The sequence below is a fragment of the Atractosteus spatula genome, chromosome 4 (assembly GCF_055471065.1).
Source record: "Atractosteus spatula isolate fAtrSpa1 chromosome 4, fAtrSpa1.hap1, whole genome shotgun sequence".
In the NCBI taxonomy this organism is placed as follows: Eukaryota; Metazoa; Chordata; class Actinopteri; order Semionotiformes; family Lepisosteidae; genus Atractosteus; species Atractosteus spatula.
The window spans coordinates 8,261,724-8,278,630 of record NC_142709.1 but is presented as its reverse complement, the minus strand read 5'-3'; the positions used below and the strand labels follow the sequence as shown (position 1 = coordinate 8,278,630).

The 16,907-nt window shown below is 42.0% G+C and overlaps 1 protein-coding gene across 1 annotated transcript in view; it reads right to left on the bottom strand.

The window, feature by feature from the left end:
• Positions 1–16,907, bottom strand: part of kpna3 (karyopherin alpha 3 (importin alpha 4)) — a 33,384-nt gene that overhangs the window by 7,217 nt on the left and 9,260 nt on the right. The window contains exons 2-11 of the mRNA XM_088912493.1: positions 16,388–16,432; positions 8,929–9,018; positions 8,453–8,482; positions 8,103–8,155; positions 6,109–6,204; positions 4,731–4,816; positions 4,329–4,415; positions 3,510–3,679; positions 755–799; positions 23–154 (exon numbers count right to left, since the gene is read on the bottom strand). Of these exons, the coding sequence (XP_088768619.1) occupies positions 23–154; positions 755–799; positions 3,510–3,679; positions 4,329–4,415; positions 4,731–4,816; positions 6,109–6,204; positions 8,103–8,155; positions 8,453–8,482; positions 8,929–9,018; positions 16,388–16,432 (834 nt within the window). The remainder of the gene's footprint in view (positions 1–22; positions 155–754; positions 800–3,509; positions 3,680–4,328; positions 4,416–4,730; positions 4,817–6,108; positions 6,205–8,102; positions 8,156–8,452; positions 8,483–8,928; positions 9,019–16,387; positions 16,433–16,907) is intronic.

Sequence of the window (16,907 nt, the reverse complement as noted above, 5' to 3'; positions counted from 1 at the left end):
TCTTCTCTAACTGCATCTTTACCTGAACTTTGACCTCTTGATGGCTGAGTAGTGGGACTAGGAAGGGCACCACTCCAGAATCAATGACCATCTGGATTTGTTCATTCCCCCCATCTGTTAGGTAGGATAGGGCCCAGACTGTGTCCACCAGGATCTGCCAGGATTAAGAATTTCGGAATTAAGCGTGCACCTTTATCCCCGATTGAATTCTTCCTATTACAAGACAGGGCTTGCACTGGATCCACTGTATACTGCTAAATACAGAACTGGAACATTCCATTTCTTAAAGCCGTTTCTCCAACTCTGGTAGGCCCTCCTTGGAATAATGTTATAAATAGTCCAGCTAATGAGAAGCCTTGGCATTCTTTCGATGTCAAGAAGCAAGCTACAGTGATCTGCAGTGCACTCTGATACTTCTGTTCAGTAACAAAATTAAGACATCTTTCTTTCGAAAACCACTGAAATGGTACAAAGTAAAATTAACTAGAGAAGCACCTAATACTCATGTCGGCCAAAGTTTTCAATACAAGAGAAACTACTGAAGAATAAGAAATTATGTCTGCAAATTTCAAGTTTAAAAACATCTAAGTATCTATTATCCTAACCTTCATGCAGAAATGCAGCATTTCTGTAGTATTGATGTTACTGATGCAAACAAACCACAACAGCATTGAAATCTGAAAAGTCACATGGGGAGGGTTTTTTTTTTTTACTCTAAGAAGGAGAAGTTAAGCACAGAGAGGATGGTACTTACATTGATGTCCGTATGATATATTAGAACACACAATGCTGGCAAGATCTGTGAAAACAAAACAAGAACGTTAACTAGCTCTGCTATACTTCCTTACTCATAATGAACAGAGACGGCAACTAATGACTTTTAACCCCCGGAGTCATGTGACTCAGTTATGACTTAATCCTTAGGCGGCACATGTGGGTGGTTCTCGTTACAAAATATCAGGTAAAACTTCCAGTTTTTGCATGAAAGAGAGAAACGAAAAAAAAAATCAAAGAAATGAAGGGCTCTTTTACCCTGTTCTCTACTGTCTGTGCAGATATTTTAATTCTTTGGTGACTCAGTAGCATTTGATAGTAGAGAGTAGGATGATCAATTATGCACAAGAGAGAGTGGAGTGTTTTGTTTTTAAATATTCTAAGGACGTTTTTAATGAATACTACTTGTTGCTTATACTGAATCACACATATAATCCAGATTGTGACCGCTAAAATGAAAGGAGTAATTTGTATGTTACAAACTAAGCAGCAATTTTAAATAGCTCCGTTTCTTTTTGTGTTTGAGGGATAGAAAGCATTTAAATTCGGGGGGGGGGGGGAGAGAAAACACCTTGTGCTAAGAAGAAACCAATTTGTTTTTCTAAATTCAGTATTACTAGGTAAACAGGGACTTCTGAGTGGAATGGATAGGAATGAACAATCCTTTTTCCCTTATGAAACTATTCACTCCTTAAAGACTTATTTAATAGTTGATTGGGATAGCTATAAAATATAACCACAAACTCAAAGCTGAATTCAAGTGATTTAGTTTAGTGGAAACCAGCATTGCTGCCTTGTAGCACTGGGGTCTTGGGTTCAGTTCCCGGGGTGGTATCTGTGTGGAGTTTGCATGTTCTCCTCATGTTTGCGTGCGTTTCGTCTGGGTGCTCCGGTTTGCTCCCACAGTCCAGAGACGTTACTGCTAGGGCAATAGGCTTCTGGGGAAAACTGGCCCTGGTGTGAGTGTGTGTGCCCTGTGATGGCCTGGTGCCCTTTGCTTGCCAGGATAGGCTCTAGCTCCCCCACCACCCAGAACTGGACAAAGGGGTTAGAAAATGGATGGATGGCTTAGTGAAAATCTATTTGTTAAAGTGTGCAATGGAACTACTACTTAATATATGGGATTTAATATTTAATGTGATCATCCGCATTAAATTTAAGTAACAATGTAATCGATTTCTACGGCAATCCTAAACCTTTAGGATTTTCCTTATAGATCACAAAAGAAATGCCTTTACATTGTTCCAACTGAACCAGGTTAAATCCTAACATACGTGCGCCATACTTCTCAAAACTAGAGGACAGTGTGAAAAAGCATTTTAAATGGTTTAATGCTTCAACACCTAAGCTCGCAACAGACCGTATGGCTCGAGCTGCAATGCCTTTACTTTCTGAGCTGTCTTCCCAATTCACTTTCAACTCACAGTCTACAAAGCTCAAAAAGACCGTCAAGGATCTAATTAATGCATTACATTTTGTAAAAACTGTACAGTAATTTTTGCAACTCCAATACAAAAAATCAAATAGCCACTTCTTTAGATTCTGGTTCTAGACCAGAAATAATTCCTGTATGCTTTTAATGTACCAAAATACCATGATAGCATACCTTACATCAATCCAATGACCCAGACAAAAAAAACGTATAATTAAAAAAAAATAAAGCCTTCAATATAAGATTTATGCACATCGTATGGCAATTATAGTCATCTTAAAGTCTCAGTCCCACACCAACACTTTGAGGTAATATTAAACACCAGACTTGGATTCATAGTTTGGAATCCCATTCTCACCCCTAAGCAGTATCCAGTATATTAAAAACAGACTGAATAGACAAAGCAGATTAATTAAAACTGTATATATGGCCTGATTATTACTTTTGACAGCAACAGCACACTCAGAATTGTTTAATGGTTTTATGTGGGTTAATTCTGGAAAAGTGTACATCGACCAAAAAGCCAATGCTTATAATTTTACAACATTTAGAAATTATACATTCTCCCTTAAAACAAATTTGCACATTTTAGAAATTCCAACCAACACTACAAATTCTCAAAACATTAGACTTGAGAGGTTTATTATTTAACAATGGTATATTTAATACATCAAGAGCTGGCTGTTAAAATTGACAGACTTTGCTCTACACAACACTTATTCAACTGTACAACTACTTCAACTTAATCTGAAATCCTCCAGCTAAGGAGTGCAAAATTTAAACGAAGGCAGAATTAGGCCAATCTGTTTAATAAGCTGACTTCCAAAAAGAAATGTTAATATACTAAAAAATAAAACCCTTAAGACAGAGACCTCTTATGAAAAGCTTATGAATAACCAAAATGATAAAAAACAGCTGCCGCAATGAGAGCAGGAGGCTGTCACCCAGCTGGAGTTGTCCCACTGTCCTGGTAGCTGGAATACGGCTCTGTGGCTAAGGAACTGCGCCTGAGGCTGGCCGGTTCAAATCCCGCAGCTGGCAGAGGAATCCTACTCCACTGGGCCCTTGAGCAAGGCCCTTAACCCCAACTGCTCCAGGGGTGCTGTACAATGGCTGACCCTGTGCTCTGACCCCAAGCTTCTCTCCCTGTCTGTGTGTCTCATGGAGAGCAAGCTGGGGTATGCGAAAAGACAAATTCCTAATGCAAGAAACTGTATAGGGCTAATAAAGTGATGTGATGTTATGTCGCACAGCCACGGCAGGATCACATCAGAGCCTGATCAGTCCTAGCCCTGATCCTTACCTCCTGCACTGTCTCCATGGGCGGTGGGGGGTCTTTGTTCCGGCACAGGTTGACGATCACCCAGGTGACGTTGCGCAGGAAGGTGATGGGAATGGAGGGGTTGATGAAGGACAGGAGGGGCTTGACAACCCCCAGAGAGATGACGTAGTCTCTACACTGGGGCCCGTCCCCTGCGAGGTGGGGAGACAAGGGAACACCGTGAAGGTGTCACCGGGGCTGGAGTGGCTTAGCACGCCAAGCAACGTTTTTAAAAAGCCTTCCCATTCGACTTAAAAGACCGCACAGAAGTGTGATGAGCACAGCTGGATTACTTGCTGTAGATGCCCTACCCAATCTCAACACTCCTCACTGTTACAAATGTTGTTTTTTGCATGGATAAAATGCAAACAGGAATATCCAAGACTTGACTGCAATGTTACACCCCCAAGTGATTAAAAAAACTCTGTATAATCCACCATGAGCATTAGACCTCATGTGCAAACTGGAATGTCTCCACAGCTGTGCACGTTTGCTCTGCAGTAACATCTCTTTTCTGGGATGCGTTAACTGCAGCTACTGACAACGATGTACCCCCTCCTGTGTTTCCAGGAACCCCCCTATTTTAATTGCTAGCTCTGTGTTACATGGACAGTAACAGGTCGTAACTGAGGATGATGAAGGACGGAAAATTAAACTACAGGGCCAAGCTGGAATTCATCCAAATGTCCAACAGGGAGCTAGCTATTCAGAACCTTTTCCCATTCATTTTAAAACACCCAAGGCAGTTGTGCTGCAGCTACTATCAGTGCGCAGGCAATGTTTTAATCTGATGTTACTCACCAATGATATTTCCCAGAGCCCAGACTGCTTGCTCACATACATTCTGGTGAGGGGAATGCAGCAGTCGCAGGAAGAGTGGCACAGCATCTGCACAGCAATATGTCTGCATGTCAGAGACCCAATACTTTTCCATGGAGAAAACTGCTAAGAGCTGTGGAAATCTTTTTCAGGACTGTAGAAGCCATCTAAAAAACCTACACAACTTAAGCAAGAAGAATTGTTCACAGATTATGGAACCGATACAAATTTACAGCACCAAATCAAAGCTGGAGGGGATGATGGTAATGTTGGTGGAATAAAATCTAAATTTAACCCAATACAGCAATTCACAACACAGGTCCTTTTCACCTAAAAAGCATCACACAGTAATGAAGAAAAGAAAGGCAGGGACATTCTCCTTACTGGATTTGACCACAGCTTGGGTTTGTGCTGAAGTACCAGATGCAATGTTAGTCAATGCCCAGGCAGCTTCAAACTGCAAGGATGGACTGCAAAAAAAAAAAAGGATTAAGGGATTATTCACAATCAGTACAGTCAAAATGGGACTGAGAGAAATAACATACTGCTCACGATGACTCAGAGGAGCTACTGCACATGTACTGGGACTTTCCACTGGCTTCCGTGTAGCACCAAGCACTGTTTTAGTTTCTGCCAACAGCATAAGTTTCTGGGAAGCAACCTACATTCTTCTGCTTTTTAAATCACAGTATAACTTGGAATAATTTGGTATGGATATGCAAAAAAAAAATCTCATGGCAAATTAATACAATATTACATACTTCTGTAAGTAGTGAGTCAGTCTGTCCACTAGTACAAATTGTCTTTTGTGTGCTAAGTTCCAGCTGTTAAAGGCATGGGAGAAACTTCCCTGAAATCCAGCCATTTTTTCCCCAAGTAAAAACAGTACTTTGCTGTCGTCTGCCCAGTGTGGCTGCAGGTCACTTTTAACACAAAGCCCACTTAATGGATTCCTCAGAGACACTCAGACTGGCTCCATGCTCAACACTGACTTCTTTACAGCTCTCAGAATCTGATCACTTTCTTTTGAAGCAATGAGTGACTTTTAATTATAGTGGAGAAAAGTTTTCCATGTACGTAAACAGGTTTGCTTGAAACAATGGCCATGAAATTAACTTCTACAAACTCTCCGTATTATAACATGTATTCATAATCATAGTTTGGATGATTTCCATCACTGATGAGTTTATGGCCAACGGCCAGAGCTGAAAATATTTACCAAAGCCCAGCTCTTGACAACTTTAGCTGAAATTATACCCCCAACCACAAGAAAAATGAAACAGCTTGACTCTTAACATAAGAATGCAAAAAGAAACTGCGAAGGTGGTGAATTTAGCTGGTAGTAACCCAATATAGAAACAATCCCAATTCTACTTTAGATATTTACTATTCCTATTTTATAATGTATCCCTCACCTAGCTCCAGACCTGCATGTCTTTCACTATAAACAACGGTCTCTTGTTTTCTGTCCTGAATGCTCCTAAATGTAATTTCCACAAGTATCGCCAGCATCTCAAATTGTTGGTGTTGGATTTAGCTGACATGCAGCGAAGAATTAGTATGGTTCCTCTCCTCTGTACTGCTTCTAAAGCTCCACTGTTGCAGAACACTGCACCATTTTAACATTGGTTAAGTTAAATTCAATAACTTAACTACGAATCCAAGCAGCCTTTTAAGTCTTTGAATTTCTTGTCTAAATGCCCCAAGTTCTGCAAACATTACCCATTTCAGTACAATGATGGACATTTGGAAAAAAACTTACTTATCATCCCGCTCCAGGCATTTCACTAGAATGGGCAGGATTCCAGATTTTATCAAGTCGTCGATGGGGGGGTTTCTGTCACTGGAAAGTAATTTTCTGCAAGCACAAAACATGTAAAACAAAAGTTAAACCCTAAGACAGCACATCCTGGATTACTCTGCTTCCAGCAGGTGCTGTAGCCGACACGAGAGTGTTTTCGAAATGAAAACACACAAGAAGCGTGTGCAACTGCAACTACATCAGAATCGGGAGTGTAATCAGGAAAAAAGTAAAAGCTCTTGTGAGGAAAAAAAAACAACACACAATTTGCAAGTCACAATTTCTCCCGTCGTATAAAGCCAATATGAAAAATGTTGGGCTAAGAACAGTCCAAAATACTTTAAGTATAAAAATGTGCTTATGTAAATACATTCTTTTTGAGAGTTATTCTGGCCAATCTTAAGAGGAATCTCTCCTTTTACACTCTACCAGAAGCAGTGTTCAAGTCCGCATGGGCACTCCTCCAGCTGTTATAACCATTTGCCAAGTTGTTCTCTAACACAGCAGATGACATCCCACACACTTCACTCTGTCAAACACAATGGGGACTAACACAGGCAGCACACACTTTCGACTGGACTCCATTCACTTCAGTACAAAAACCGTAAGGATGGCTCCGTCACACTGACTCTCACAGTGCCACTAGCTAGTACCACAAGCTTCTGTTCAGTTTCATATAAGCCACTTTTATTGTAGAGAGTATGAAGTAACAGCCTCCATCATGAAAGCTGTGAAAAAAGGGCAGGATACACAAACTGTAAAAGACCTTTTCTCAACCAAGGCTATTCAACTGCCAGAATAAAAATTCAAAGTAAAGCATTTACAGGTATAATTCAAAATTTAACTCAATACAGCTACTACAATAAAACTTAACTAGAAAACTGCGTCAGTTTTGCAGGCTTCCCAGCAAATCCTTACTTCCCAGCTCACTTACTTCAACAGCATGAATGAGAATCTAGAACGATACCTACTGAACCTGGAGTTCACAGAGCAAAGTGCTTTTGAAGAGCAACGCTAGTGTAAACAGGAACATGAAGCAGAGCAGGCGATGTCCCACTAGGGGTGTAAAAATATCTCACTGCTACTGTGAAGGGCCAGTATAAAGCAGGTCCGACTGTAGGAGAAACTCTGCCTAGTTTCAAGCTGTGCAGCGGTACATGGAAATTTCGAAACAAAAATGTGCTTATGTGCACACTGCCATTCATACAGAAACCCAGGCTTTCACTACACAAAGAAAAAAAAACAGCAAGTTGTCTACTTAAACTGAAGGAAACCACCTACTATGCTCTTGCCCTGTTTTCAGGTAATGCGGGGAACCCCAGCATGCTTAATGGATAAACTAATTCCATTTTCCTCAGGAATCTCAACAGATATGCAAGTTCGCCAGTGCCCTGCTGTCAGGACTGATTCAGGCCTGAGACACTCGTGTCCATACCAACTGTCCAGCGTCAGGGTGGCTTGAACTGCTGGGAGCCAGGCTGTGATGAACAAAACCCTTTCACTCCCCTCATGTACTCCTCTGGGCAAATATCCGGAATGCCTTCTGGTTTGGAGCTTTTTACAGAGCTCTTGGTATACACAGGGAGATCATGAAGAGGGCTAGTGGTGGAAGACTGTTGTAGCCTCTATAAAGCTCTGCAGCCTTACACTCTCAGGTAAACGGCCATAAATGAAAAGCTTCAGTGAGCCCCCAAACAAAAGTAGAATTTGAGGGTCAAGTTAAAAGCCAAAATTGCCCACAGGGCTGGTACCGATTCCTCCTCCGTCCTGGCATAATTCAAACAACCTGTATATTAGTTTATGGGAAGTGAAAGGTCACATTCACAGTCAATGAAAGCTTTTGGGGAAAAAAAAACACTACAATCACAAGAACACAAATGAAGCCTTAGGGTATAAGTGAGGTTTTATGCCTTTGTTGGTGCTGCAGTAAGTATGACACCCCCAGTCCTCCTCACCTTGCAGCCTGCACTGCGCTCAGCTGTACCACTGCATTATCACTGGTGGCGTTCTTCAACGACAAGAGAGAAGGGAAAAATCATGTTATTACAGCACTGGATTCCCCACAATTAACAGCTGTGAAACAAGAAATGACATCCATACAACCCCTAGAGCCACCTATCTAAATGGATACTTCTGAGCCTGTCACTTTATCAATTTCGAGCGAACGTTAACGTTAAAGAGTCCCAAGAAAACAAACAGCTGGTGCCACCTACTTCAGAAGTTGCAAGAAAACCTCCCACCCCACCCCCTCTTCATTCGTCTTGTCAAATGGAAAACACTGCAGTGTGATGGAGTCGAGGCTTACCTGTAAGATGGCATCTAGTGTTACATTTTGCTGAAAAACAAACAAATGAGAAAGTTAGTCCAACTAGGCCTAAACATGAGAATCCAACACACCTTTTCCACAAGCCAGGTCAAGGAATAGCAAGAGGCAGTAGTTAGAGCCCCGGGCTTTTCAACACAGGGTCATGGACTCATGTTTGCATTGTGCATATTGTAGTTGAATCACTCTGCAAGGTACTTCACCCCCAGCTGCTTCACAGTACCCCATAACCTGTGAGGTCTTAGCCCACTGTGTCAGAGCACAACGTTACAGATAAACCACTGAAATGAGGCTATGCACAACGGATCCAAACTGGAAGAATTTAGCAAAATCATAAGGTGTACTGTATTACTATGCAATATTCACTCAAGGGCATCTTCACTGTGGAGGAAGCAGTGTAGCTGTGTGGTCAGAGACTGACAACAAGAGGCCCAATTCAGGAACCACAACAATCTTACCCCTTTGAAATCAGCATCTACATCAGAGTCTTCTAGGCTTTCTTCTTGTGGCACATTTCGCTTCTTCAGTAGGTGCTCATCTCTTTTGTTCTGAAAGAAAGGGGAATGCAGATGATGCATCTGAAAGCACTAGCCCTGCAAGTGCTCACAGCCGAGCCAAAACCATATACGCGAACGGTCCAAGTCAAGTGGACGTCGATGGCCTTACAACTGTGCCTGAATTCAGGCATCAGCTTTGGCAAGAGCATTGTTTCCACTGAACATCAAAATGGAATCTATCCCTGTATGTTTTTCAAAGAACAGAGCATACAAGTTTTAGTTATCGCTTCAGTGTTTCTGGTCTCATTTGAATTGATTATGCATGCCAGCAGCCATATCACTCTGCAACTCACAAGTGGAAACCCCCTGAAACTCAGCAGGTGTGAGCCTGGTCAGTTCCTGGATGGGAGACCTCCTGGGAAAAACTAAGGTTGCTACTGGAAGAGGTGTTAGTGGGGCCAGCAGGGGGCGCTCACCCTGCAGTCCATGTGGGTCCTAATACCCCAGTCTAGTGACGGGACAGTGTAAAAAGATGCCGTCCATCAGATGAGACGTAAAACCGAGGTCCTGACTCTCTGTGGTCATTAAAAAATCCCAGGGCGTTTCTTGAAAAGAGTAGGGGTGTAACCCTGGCGTCCTGGCCAAATTTCCCATTGTGTATGGTGAGCGTTCTGGCGCAGTATGACTGCCGTCGCATCATCCAGGTGGGGCTGCACACTGGTGGTGGTGGAGGGGAGTCCCCATAACCTGTAAAGGGCTTTGAGTGGAGTGTCCATAAAAGCGCTATATAACTGTAAGCAATTAATAATATTATTATTAATTATGCATGATGGCCCACGATACACTTGAGCAACTGCTGCTGAAGTACTAAATCACTTCATTAGAGTTGTTACGGCACAGGTGAAGAGGCGATTTCATCTACGGAATGGGAAGCCTGATGGGGAACATAGGAACCGATATGATCCTCTTATCCTGGGAACGTCTTTGTGCCATGAAGGTATGGGGTAGCAATCAGACTGGGGGAACAGGAGGTCCAACTGTAATGGCCTGGGCAGCAGTGTAGTGGATGGGAGGGGCAGCACGCTGTTACATTGGTTAGCATTTGTACCTCGCAGCGCTGGGGCCCTGGGTTCGATTCCAGGTCTGGATGCTATCTGCGAGGAGTCTGTACATACTCCCCATGCTCGCGTCAGTTTCCTCCCACAGTCCAAACAAATACAGGTCAATTATCCGGCTTCTGGGAAAACTGGCCCAGGCGGGGAATCTGTGTACTTGGGTCTGCATTTCCCTGTAATGGACTGGCTTGCCAGGATAGGCTCCGGCCTCCCTATGACCCTAAATAGGATGAAGTGGTTAGAAAACGGATGGATGGATAGTGCTCGACAGAACCTGAATGCACAGTGCTACAGTGATAAAGGCTTGGGACTTACTGTCAGCATTCCAGCAGGAAAAAGTATGTCATCATTCTGCTCACATAACTGCCTCGCGAGAGGAGAATGTGACTTTTATGCCGGGAATGTCCTGCTTGCCGGGCTTGAATGACATTGAGCATTTGCGGGATGAGCCGAGACAAGCGAACATGCACGTACCTACTGAGGCTGAGGATTGAGAGAATCCCCCAAGACAGCATCTGCAGCCTGGTGCAAAGAATATGTGGCAGATGCACAGCTTGTATTTCTTCCAGTGATGGCTGCACAAGCCACTAGCCAGAGTCTGTCACCGTAAAACCCCCTACTGATGACAAGTGACACTCAGCATAACGAATCTGCCTGTATCCTGCCATGTCTGTTCAATAAAAAGTCAGTGTACTTGATACAAAACGGACAGCTGCCTTCCTGACGATAACTGTATTTGGTGCAATTATAAGTGAATTTTGTATGATGCTCGGTATATTCGAGCAGGGTGGTGGGGTCGGCGGGTCATGTGATTTGGTCAGGTTACTGAGTTATTAGTGGCGACAGTCTTCATGCCACAGACATTTAACTCCAATTATTCAGCGTCAGATGCTGGAGGAGCCCAGCGAACCCCACGTGTCCTGCACACACGTTAGATGGGTCTTCATGGCAAAGTGCAGCAGCCTGGCAGACAGGCAACAACTTGCACTAACGGACACAGAACACAGGAGAGGACTGGTCCCGAATCTTGTCTCCCACTTGGTTAAAAATTAATCACCGCAGGTTCTGTACCTTCCAAAGTCAAATATTTATCTCATGCCACAGATTACATGTTGGTTTTGGCAAAATCTGTGTTGGAAGAAACCAGGGAAAACCATTAAAAAAAAACAGAAGAATCTCTTTAACAGGCTCTACTTAAAGCTTTAAGTAGAGCCTGTGAAGTACTACCACAAAGCAGTAGTATTTAATTTCTACTTGGTAAGAAGGAGATCCCCCTTACATGGTATAGGTCATTTTACATACGTGTTTATTGAAGTACAAGCAATGTGATTCTGCCATTCATGACTCATGCTCATTAAAAAATGAGTTAGCATAAGGACTAACATATTTATAAAACCACCAGTCATCCCGAGTTGCAAGAACCTATTTTAAACCCACAAGCACTTTCATAAACAAACTGACCCGCGAGTAACGAAGCACCGGCTCAATGTAGCGTTAATGCAGGCTTCCTCTCCTGCACTGCTGCTTAATATAGCTCAGTTCTGTCAGCTGAGCTGCAGTAGCTGGCTCACAGCCTCAGAGCTCCGTGGGTCCCAGGTCTCCGAGCACAGAGGGGAATCCTTCTGCACTGCACCCCAGAGCAGCAGGGCTTGGCCACCAGGTGCCAGTTTAAGACCTCATTGAAAGACGTAAAAAGCTGTGCCACTAACCCCACTTTCTCTTATCCAGGACCCTAATCAATGAGCATCCCCCCCGCCCCCACAAAAACCAACCCAACTTTTCAGCCTGGGATATAAAACAATCCAGCTCCTATCATCCAATATCTCCGTTACAGAAAAAAAAAAACCAGATTAATCTAGCCTGTTTTGTTAACTATCTGATCCAAGGGTATCATCCAGCTGTTTGTTAAAAAAGGCCAGGGTACCAGCTTCAATGATCAAGAACTACCCCTTGATCTTGGTCACAAAGTTATCATACATAAGTGTTGCCCTAAAGTGACATGAGCACTACATCACCTCGTTAGAGAAAGCTGAATAAGTAAGAATGACGGTTAAATAGTGAACTTGTTTAACCCAAACCTGCTGTTAAATCAAGAAAGAAAAACACAGTGGAACCAATTTGCCCTGCTTATCAAGAGAACACTGCCTTCAGGATGTTAAGAGGCTGCACTACGTCAGAGCACACACTCTCACCGTCTCGAGTGTTTCAAGTTGTCTTTTTAGGTTAGAAATGGCCATTACAGCCCAACAGCCTGTGTTGGCCATAATCTGGCAGACCAGGAGTCACAACACCTTGCCAAGAGTACTGGGAATGTCAAAGCATGACTGGACTAGACTGCTCTGTGCAGCTGCTAGAGAACTCCATTGCTCAGCACTGACCTGATCAGGTCAAAGGATCTCGCCTGCTAATGTTCCTACGGGCTCATCCGGATGTGACCACAACTGCAGCATGGTTGTGCAATAACAGCTTTCTAATGAAATGTGCTCCATGCCAGTCCAAGGTCTAGGTACCATGTTCAGCCTGGTGCCATGAATGTACAGCTTATATTACTTTCAAGTCAGGCTAGTCACACTCACAATTTGTCTGTCTTTCACGGTGAGTCCCCTGTTGATCAACCCTGTTAATGACAAATGTTTATCAGCATCATCTGCTCAAAAACATGTGGTGTGCTTGCTATAAGAAATCTACCATTTTCCTGATACTTTTGCATATTAGTTGCAGTTTAAAAGCATGAGAATCTCAGCATAACAGAATGGCAATGCGCTTGACAGCACTGGCTTTATTAGTACGCAGAAACTGGATTCCAAAAGGAGCACTTCACCTTTAAGGGTTTTAATAGGCCCAGAAACAGCCTTTAAACACCACTTTGTGTTTAAAGCTTGATTTCTTTCCCCTTCCATTTGACCTTAAACTGCGTGGAGTGGCTAAGGCTTGCCACACTGACTATTTTAAGCCATGTGAAGCTGTTAGTGTGAGGGCTTTGGATTCAAAGCAGAAAGAAGCATCAAGTGGAAGTGGGTTATATTTCTCGGGGTGAGGATCAGATCATGTACCCCTTGCTTCAGCAAAAAGGCCAACTGTGTAAAGTGGTCCAAATGTTACATCGGCAGGGATGAAAGTGTCAAACCAAACTGAAATCCCAGCAAGAGAATCTCCTGACAACATGACTGAAACAGGGAGGGGACCTTGAGGTAGAAACAGCTGACGTACATCTTCGTTACAAACAGCAGATCTTAACCCAATATACTGAAGCACAATCCAACTAAGCACATCCAAAAGAATATCTAAAATGCAGATCACCTAACTGCTTGGCATCAGTGTTTTAATTGCAACATGTTACGTGATAGCTTACTAAGAACTTAAATTTAAATAGTGTGTGAGCTGGCTGCATAGTTTTCTGGTGGGACCTAAATAAGCCAGCATGTACACTACCCAGGAACTAACAAGTAAGTGAGGGGGCAAAAGATCACCACAGGAAAAAAAACTCTTAGGCGTTTTTAGTTTACTAGTTTGTAAGATGCAAAACCGCTCAAGTGGTAGGAAATATAAAAAAATGACTGTGCTGTAAGCATAAACACTAATTTTCAATGTTGAGATATTGGATATCACACCAGATTTGCTGCTCACAGCAGGAGAAAGCTTGAGGGAAGATAAAAGAAGGCCATTCAGCTACACAACCTACCATAACGTAAGAACACTGAAATGTTTACTTAATATTTGAATCATCTACCCCCGAGATCATTGCAAGCATTTATCAAGTCAAACACTACATTTCTAAAACCCGATGAGTGCAGACACTTCAAGATAACAGGACATGCACAAAGTATTTTAAGACAAAATACTTTAATTTGCACTGACCATAACTGGGCCTACCTTATAAAAAATTGGAAAATACATATCCTCCAGTACATGAAAATCATTTGCTGCACTGCTGGTTTTCAAAAACTAATAAACTATAAAAATTCAGAAGCGTTATAAGAATGTAAACAGACTTTTATTGACTTTTAGCTCTCTCTTTGGTCCAGTTTGATGTGATCTAGCACCGTAAAACTTCAAAACAAGACAGAAGCAGCAAAAGGAACTTCTCATATTCTTCATTTTTAAACATTTTCACACTAGGTCTCAACAATTGAAAACTACAGGTTATACAAACACCCACATTTGCTTACTGTTGGTAATATCAGCATAAATTAATAGCATTTATGCTATAAATAAAGTCTTGGTCAAATATCTCTCCAAAACAGTTCCTCAGAGTGAGTGAACTCCATATCTACATTTTCAGTGTCGAGGGCTACCACAGAGTAGACACCAGAGAGCCTGTGGCATTCTTTTCTGCTGCATTCCTTCAGGTTGTGTGAATATTCCAGTGAAACTGCGCAAGTTTATTCAGATCTGTGACACACTAACATGCAAACGCTAAACTGAGAAGAGAACATGCTATTCTAAGTAAAATACGGCCAAAGAGAATGAGGCTAATTTAGGTAGAGAGAATCTGACACAGTTAGAATCGAGTTTATTATTTACCCTTTTCTTCAACAGAGCAGAACAGTAACAATACAGAAGAGCCTGTGTTGCCTCATTTTAAGATCTGATGCAATGTTGTCTCTAAGTACAAAGATGCTTCTTCAGTGCAGCTATTCCTCCTAAAGTAAGCCAGCCCATAGTTCCCGAAATACTTGAAATACTTCGGCAGAGGTCTAAACAAAGTTCTATTGAAATACCTTACTGTTCCTCAAGCTTTAGAAACAATTACTTTATGAACTAAGATAAATGCACAGTACATCTGAGCCTTATAATGCCGACTACAGCTAGGTGACAAGCAAGCTCAAAGGGTAATTTTGTACAGGCATGGGACAAGTTTATTTAGAAAACAGAAATAAAGGTCATTAAACAAATATCTTGGAAAGAAGCTAAGAAATTCAAACAAGTGGTAGACAGCATTTTAGCTTGATTTGTAAGAAATTAACTTTAGACTGCAAGTTCACACTTTTCAGAACTAGTTTAACTTCTAAAAAGGATATTCCACTAATAAATTAAATCCCAAAAAACAGGCTTTGCAAATGACAGCTATAAGAGCTTTGGTAAGAGTAAGTCTCTGTTTCTTTGATAAAACATGTTTGAAAATGTTTTCAAAGAAATGGAATGAAAAGATTATAATGAAAAGGGAAAATGCCACATCTGTGATGCAAACTTCTTCCTTCCCACACTATTTGCCAAACGGAAACAGCACAACTAAATTAGCCGATAAAAGGCACAGATTACCCTTTCAGCCAGGTTGGCTAAAGATTGGGTTGATGGGGATTAGCCGATGGGTTCACTGCTTAAAGTCCCCTTCTCCACAGTGCACAGTGCTAACCCGGGATAATCCTATGACACTGAGCAGCTCAGCACGAGAACACTAGTGACACAACAGCAGCCAAAGGCATCTGAGGCCCACAGGAGAACAGCACCACTAAGGTACTCAACCAGGAAACAACAAGCTGACTGGCTACCATATTATTAAAAAGCAAAACCAAAAACCTCCCCCATTCAAAAATCCTGCATTTAGGCCTGAAATTTCCACTTATCACGGATGCCAAGTTGTTTGAAAGTGGTAGCTAAGATGTTTGCTAAAAAGGGGTAGAGGAGAGGGCTGTTTGTGGCGTTTCAGCTGGGAAAATTATGTGCCACCTCTACTGAAAAAACAATCTTGGGAGCAGCTGGTCATGGTCACACTGACTGCAGCTGACAGGTGACTTTAATTATAGCTATTAACCTCAATTTCCTCTGGGTGATAATTCAAAATGAAATCTATTAATAATGTGTGGGAGGCTCAAATTAATTTAAAATTATTTTATATATATTCTTTACCGGAAAACTTGCCCAAATCATCTTGGCTCTAGCTACAATTCTTTTAGCTACAAATTAATTCTTTAGCCCTTGATTCTGAACATTTTTGTCCTGCAGGAGGGCCATCAAATATACATCATGCACATACTGATGACAAGCTAACTTACAAGGTTTTTTATAGCTGTACACAGGGTATTAAACCTAGCAGATATGCAGCTGCTCTCTGCTCTACTGTCAACAGTAGAACAGTTTAACCACAAACGCATATAAAAACTGATATGCAACATTTGAATACTATGAGAACGATTTAATGATTAAAGATTAAATCTTTTAACCATGCGTTCGTCTGAATGTGCAATGAAAATAGAGAAATAACAGTTTATAACAAATAAGCAATCTTGGCATTCTCTAGCAATGTCTCTAGTTACAAATGTGACAAAAGATTAGCTCCCGGCCAAGAATGCACGTCTCCTTACCTTTCTCAGTTCTACTGTCACTTCATTCCGATGTCTTCTCATAGTCTGAAAGAAACAAAATAAGAAACCAAATGAAAAATAGCAGCATGAAATCAACGAGCATCACAAACCCACAAAGCAACTTTAATATTTCATTAATATGCTCTCTCTCAAAAGCTCATTTTTACGGAGCTCAGCACTACTGAGTCAACACAACCAGTAGGGAAAGGGTAATGCAGAGAGAGCAGTGCTGAGATATCCTAAGGACTTATAAGAGTCTATTCTTCTTTGGTTGGGATCTGGACAGAATTGTTACAGCAGGGACACTGGACACTCTTGACAACCCTGCAGCTTCAGATAGTCTCTTCTCATATTTACGAGCCTCACCGAGCTTCAACTCACCAAAATAAGAACCATCAGAGGTGAAGGCCACAGCACTTATCATCCCACCTCAAACAGACCCCGCAAAGCCAAATGCATCTCATAAGCCCAGTTCTGATTCTCCTTCGAATCTCACCAGGCCCTCGTCAGTCGCAAACCT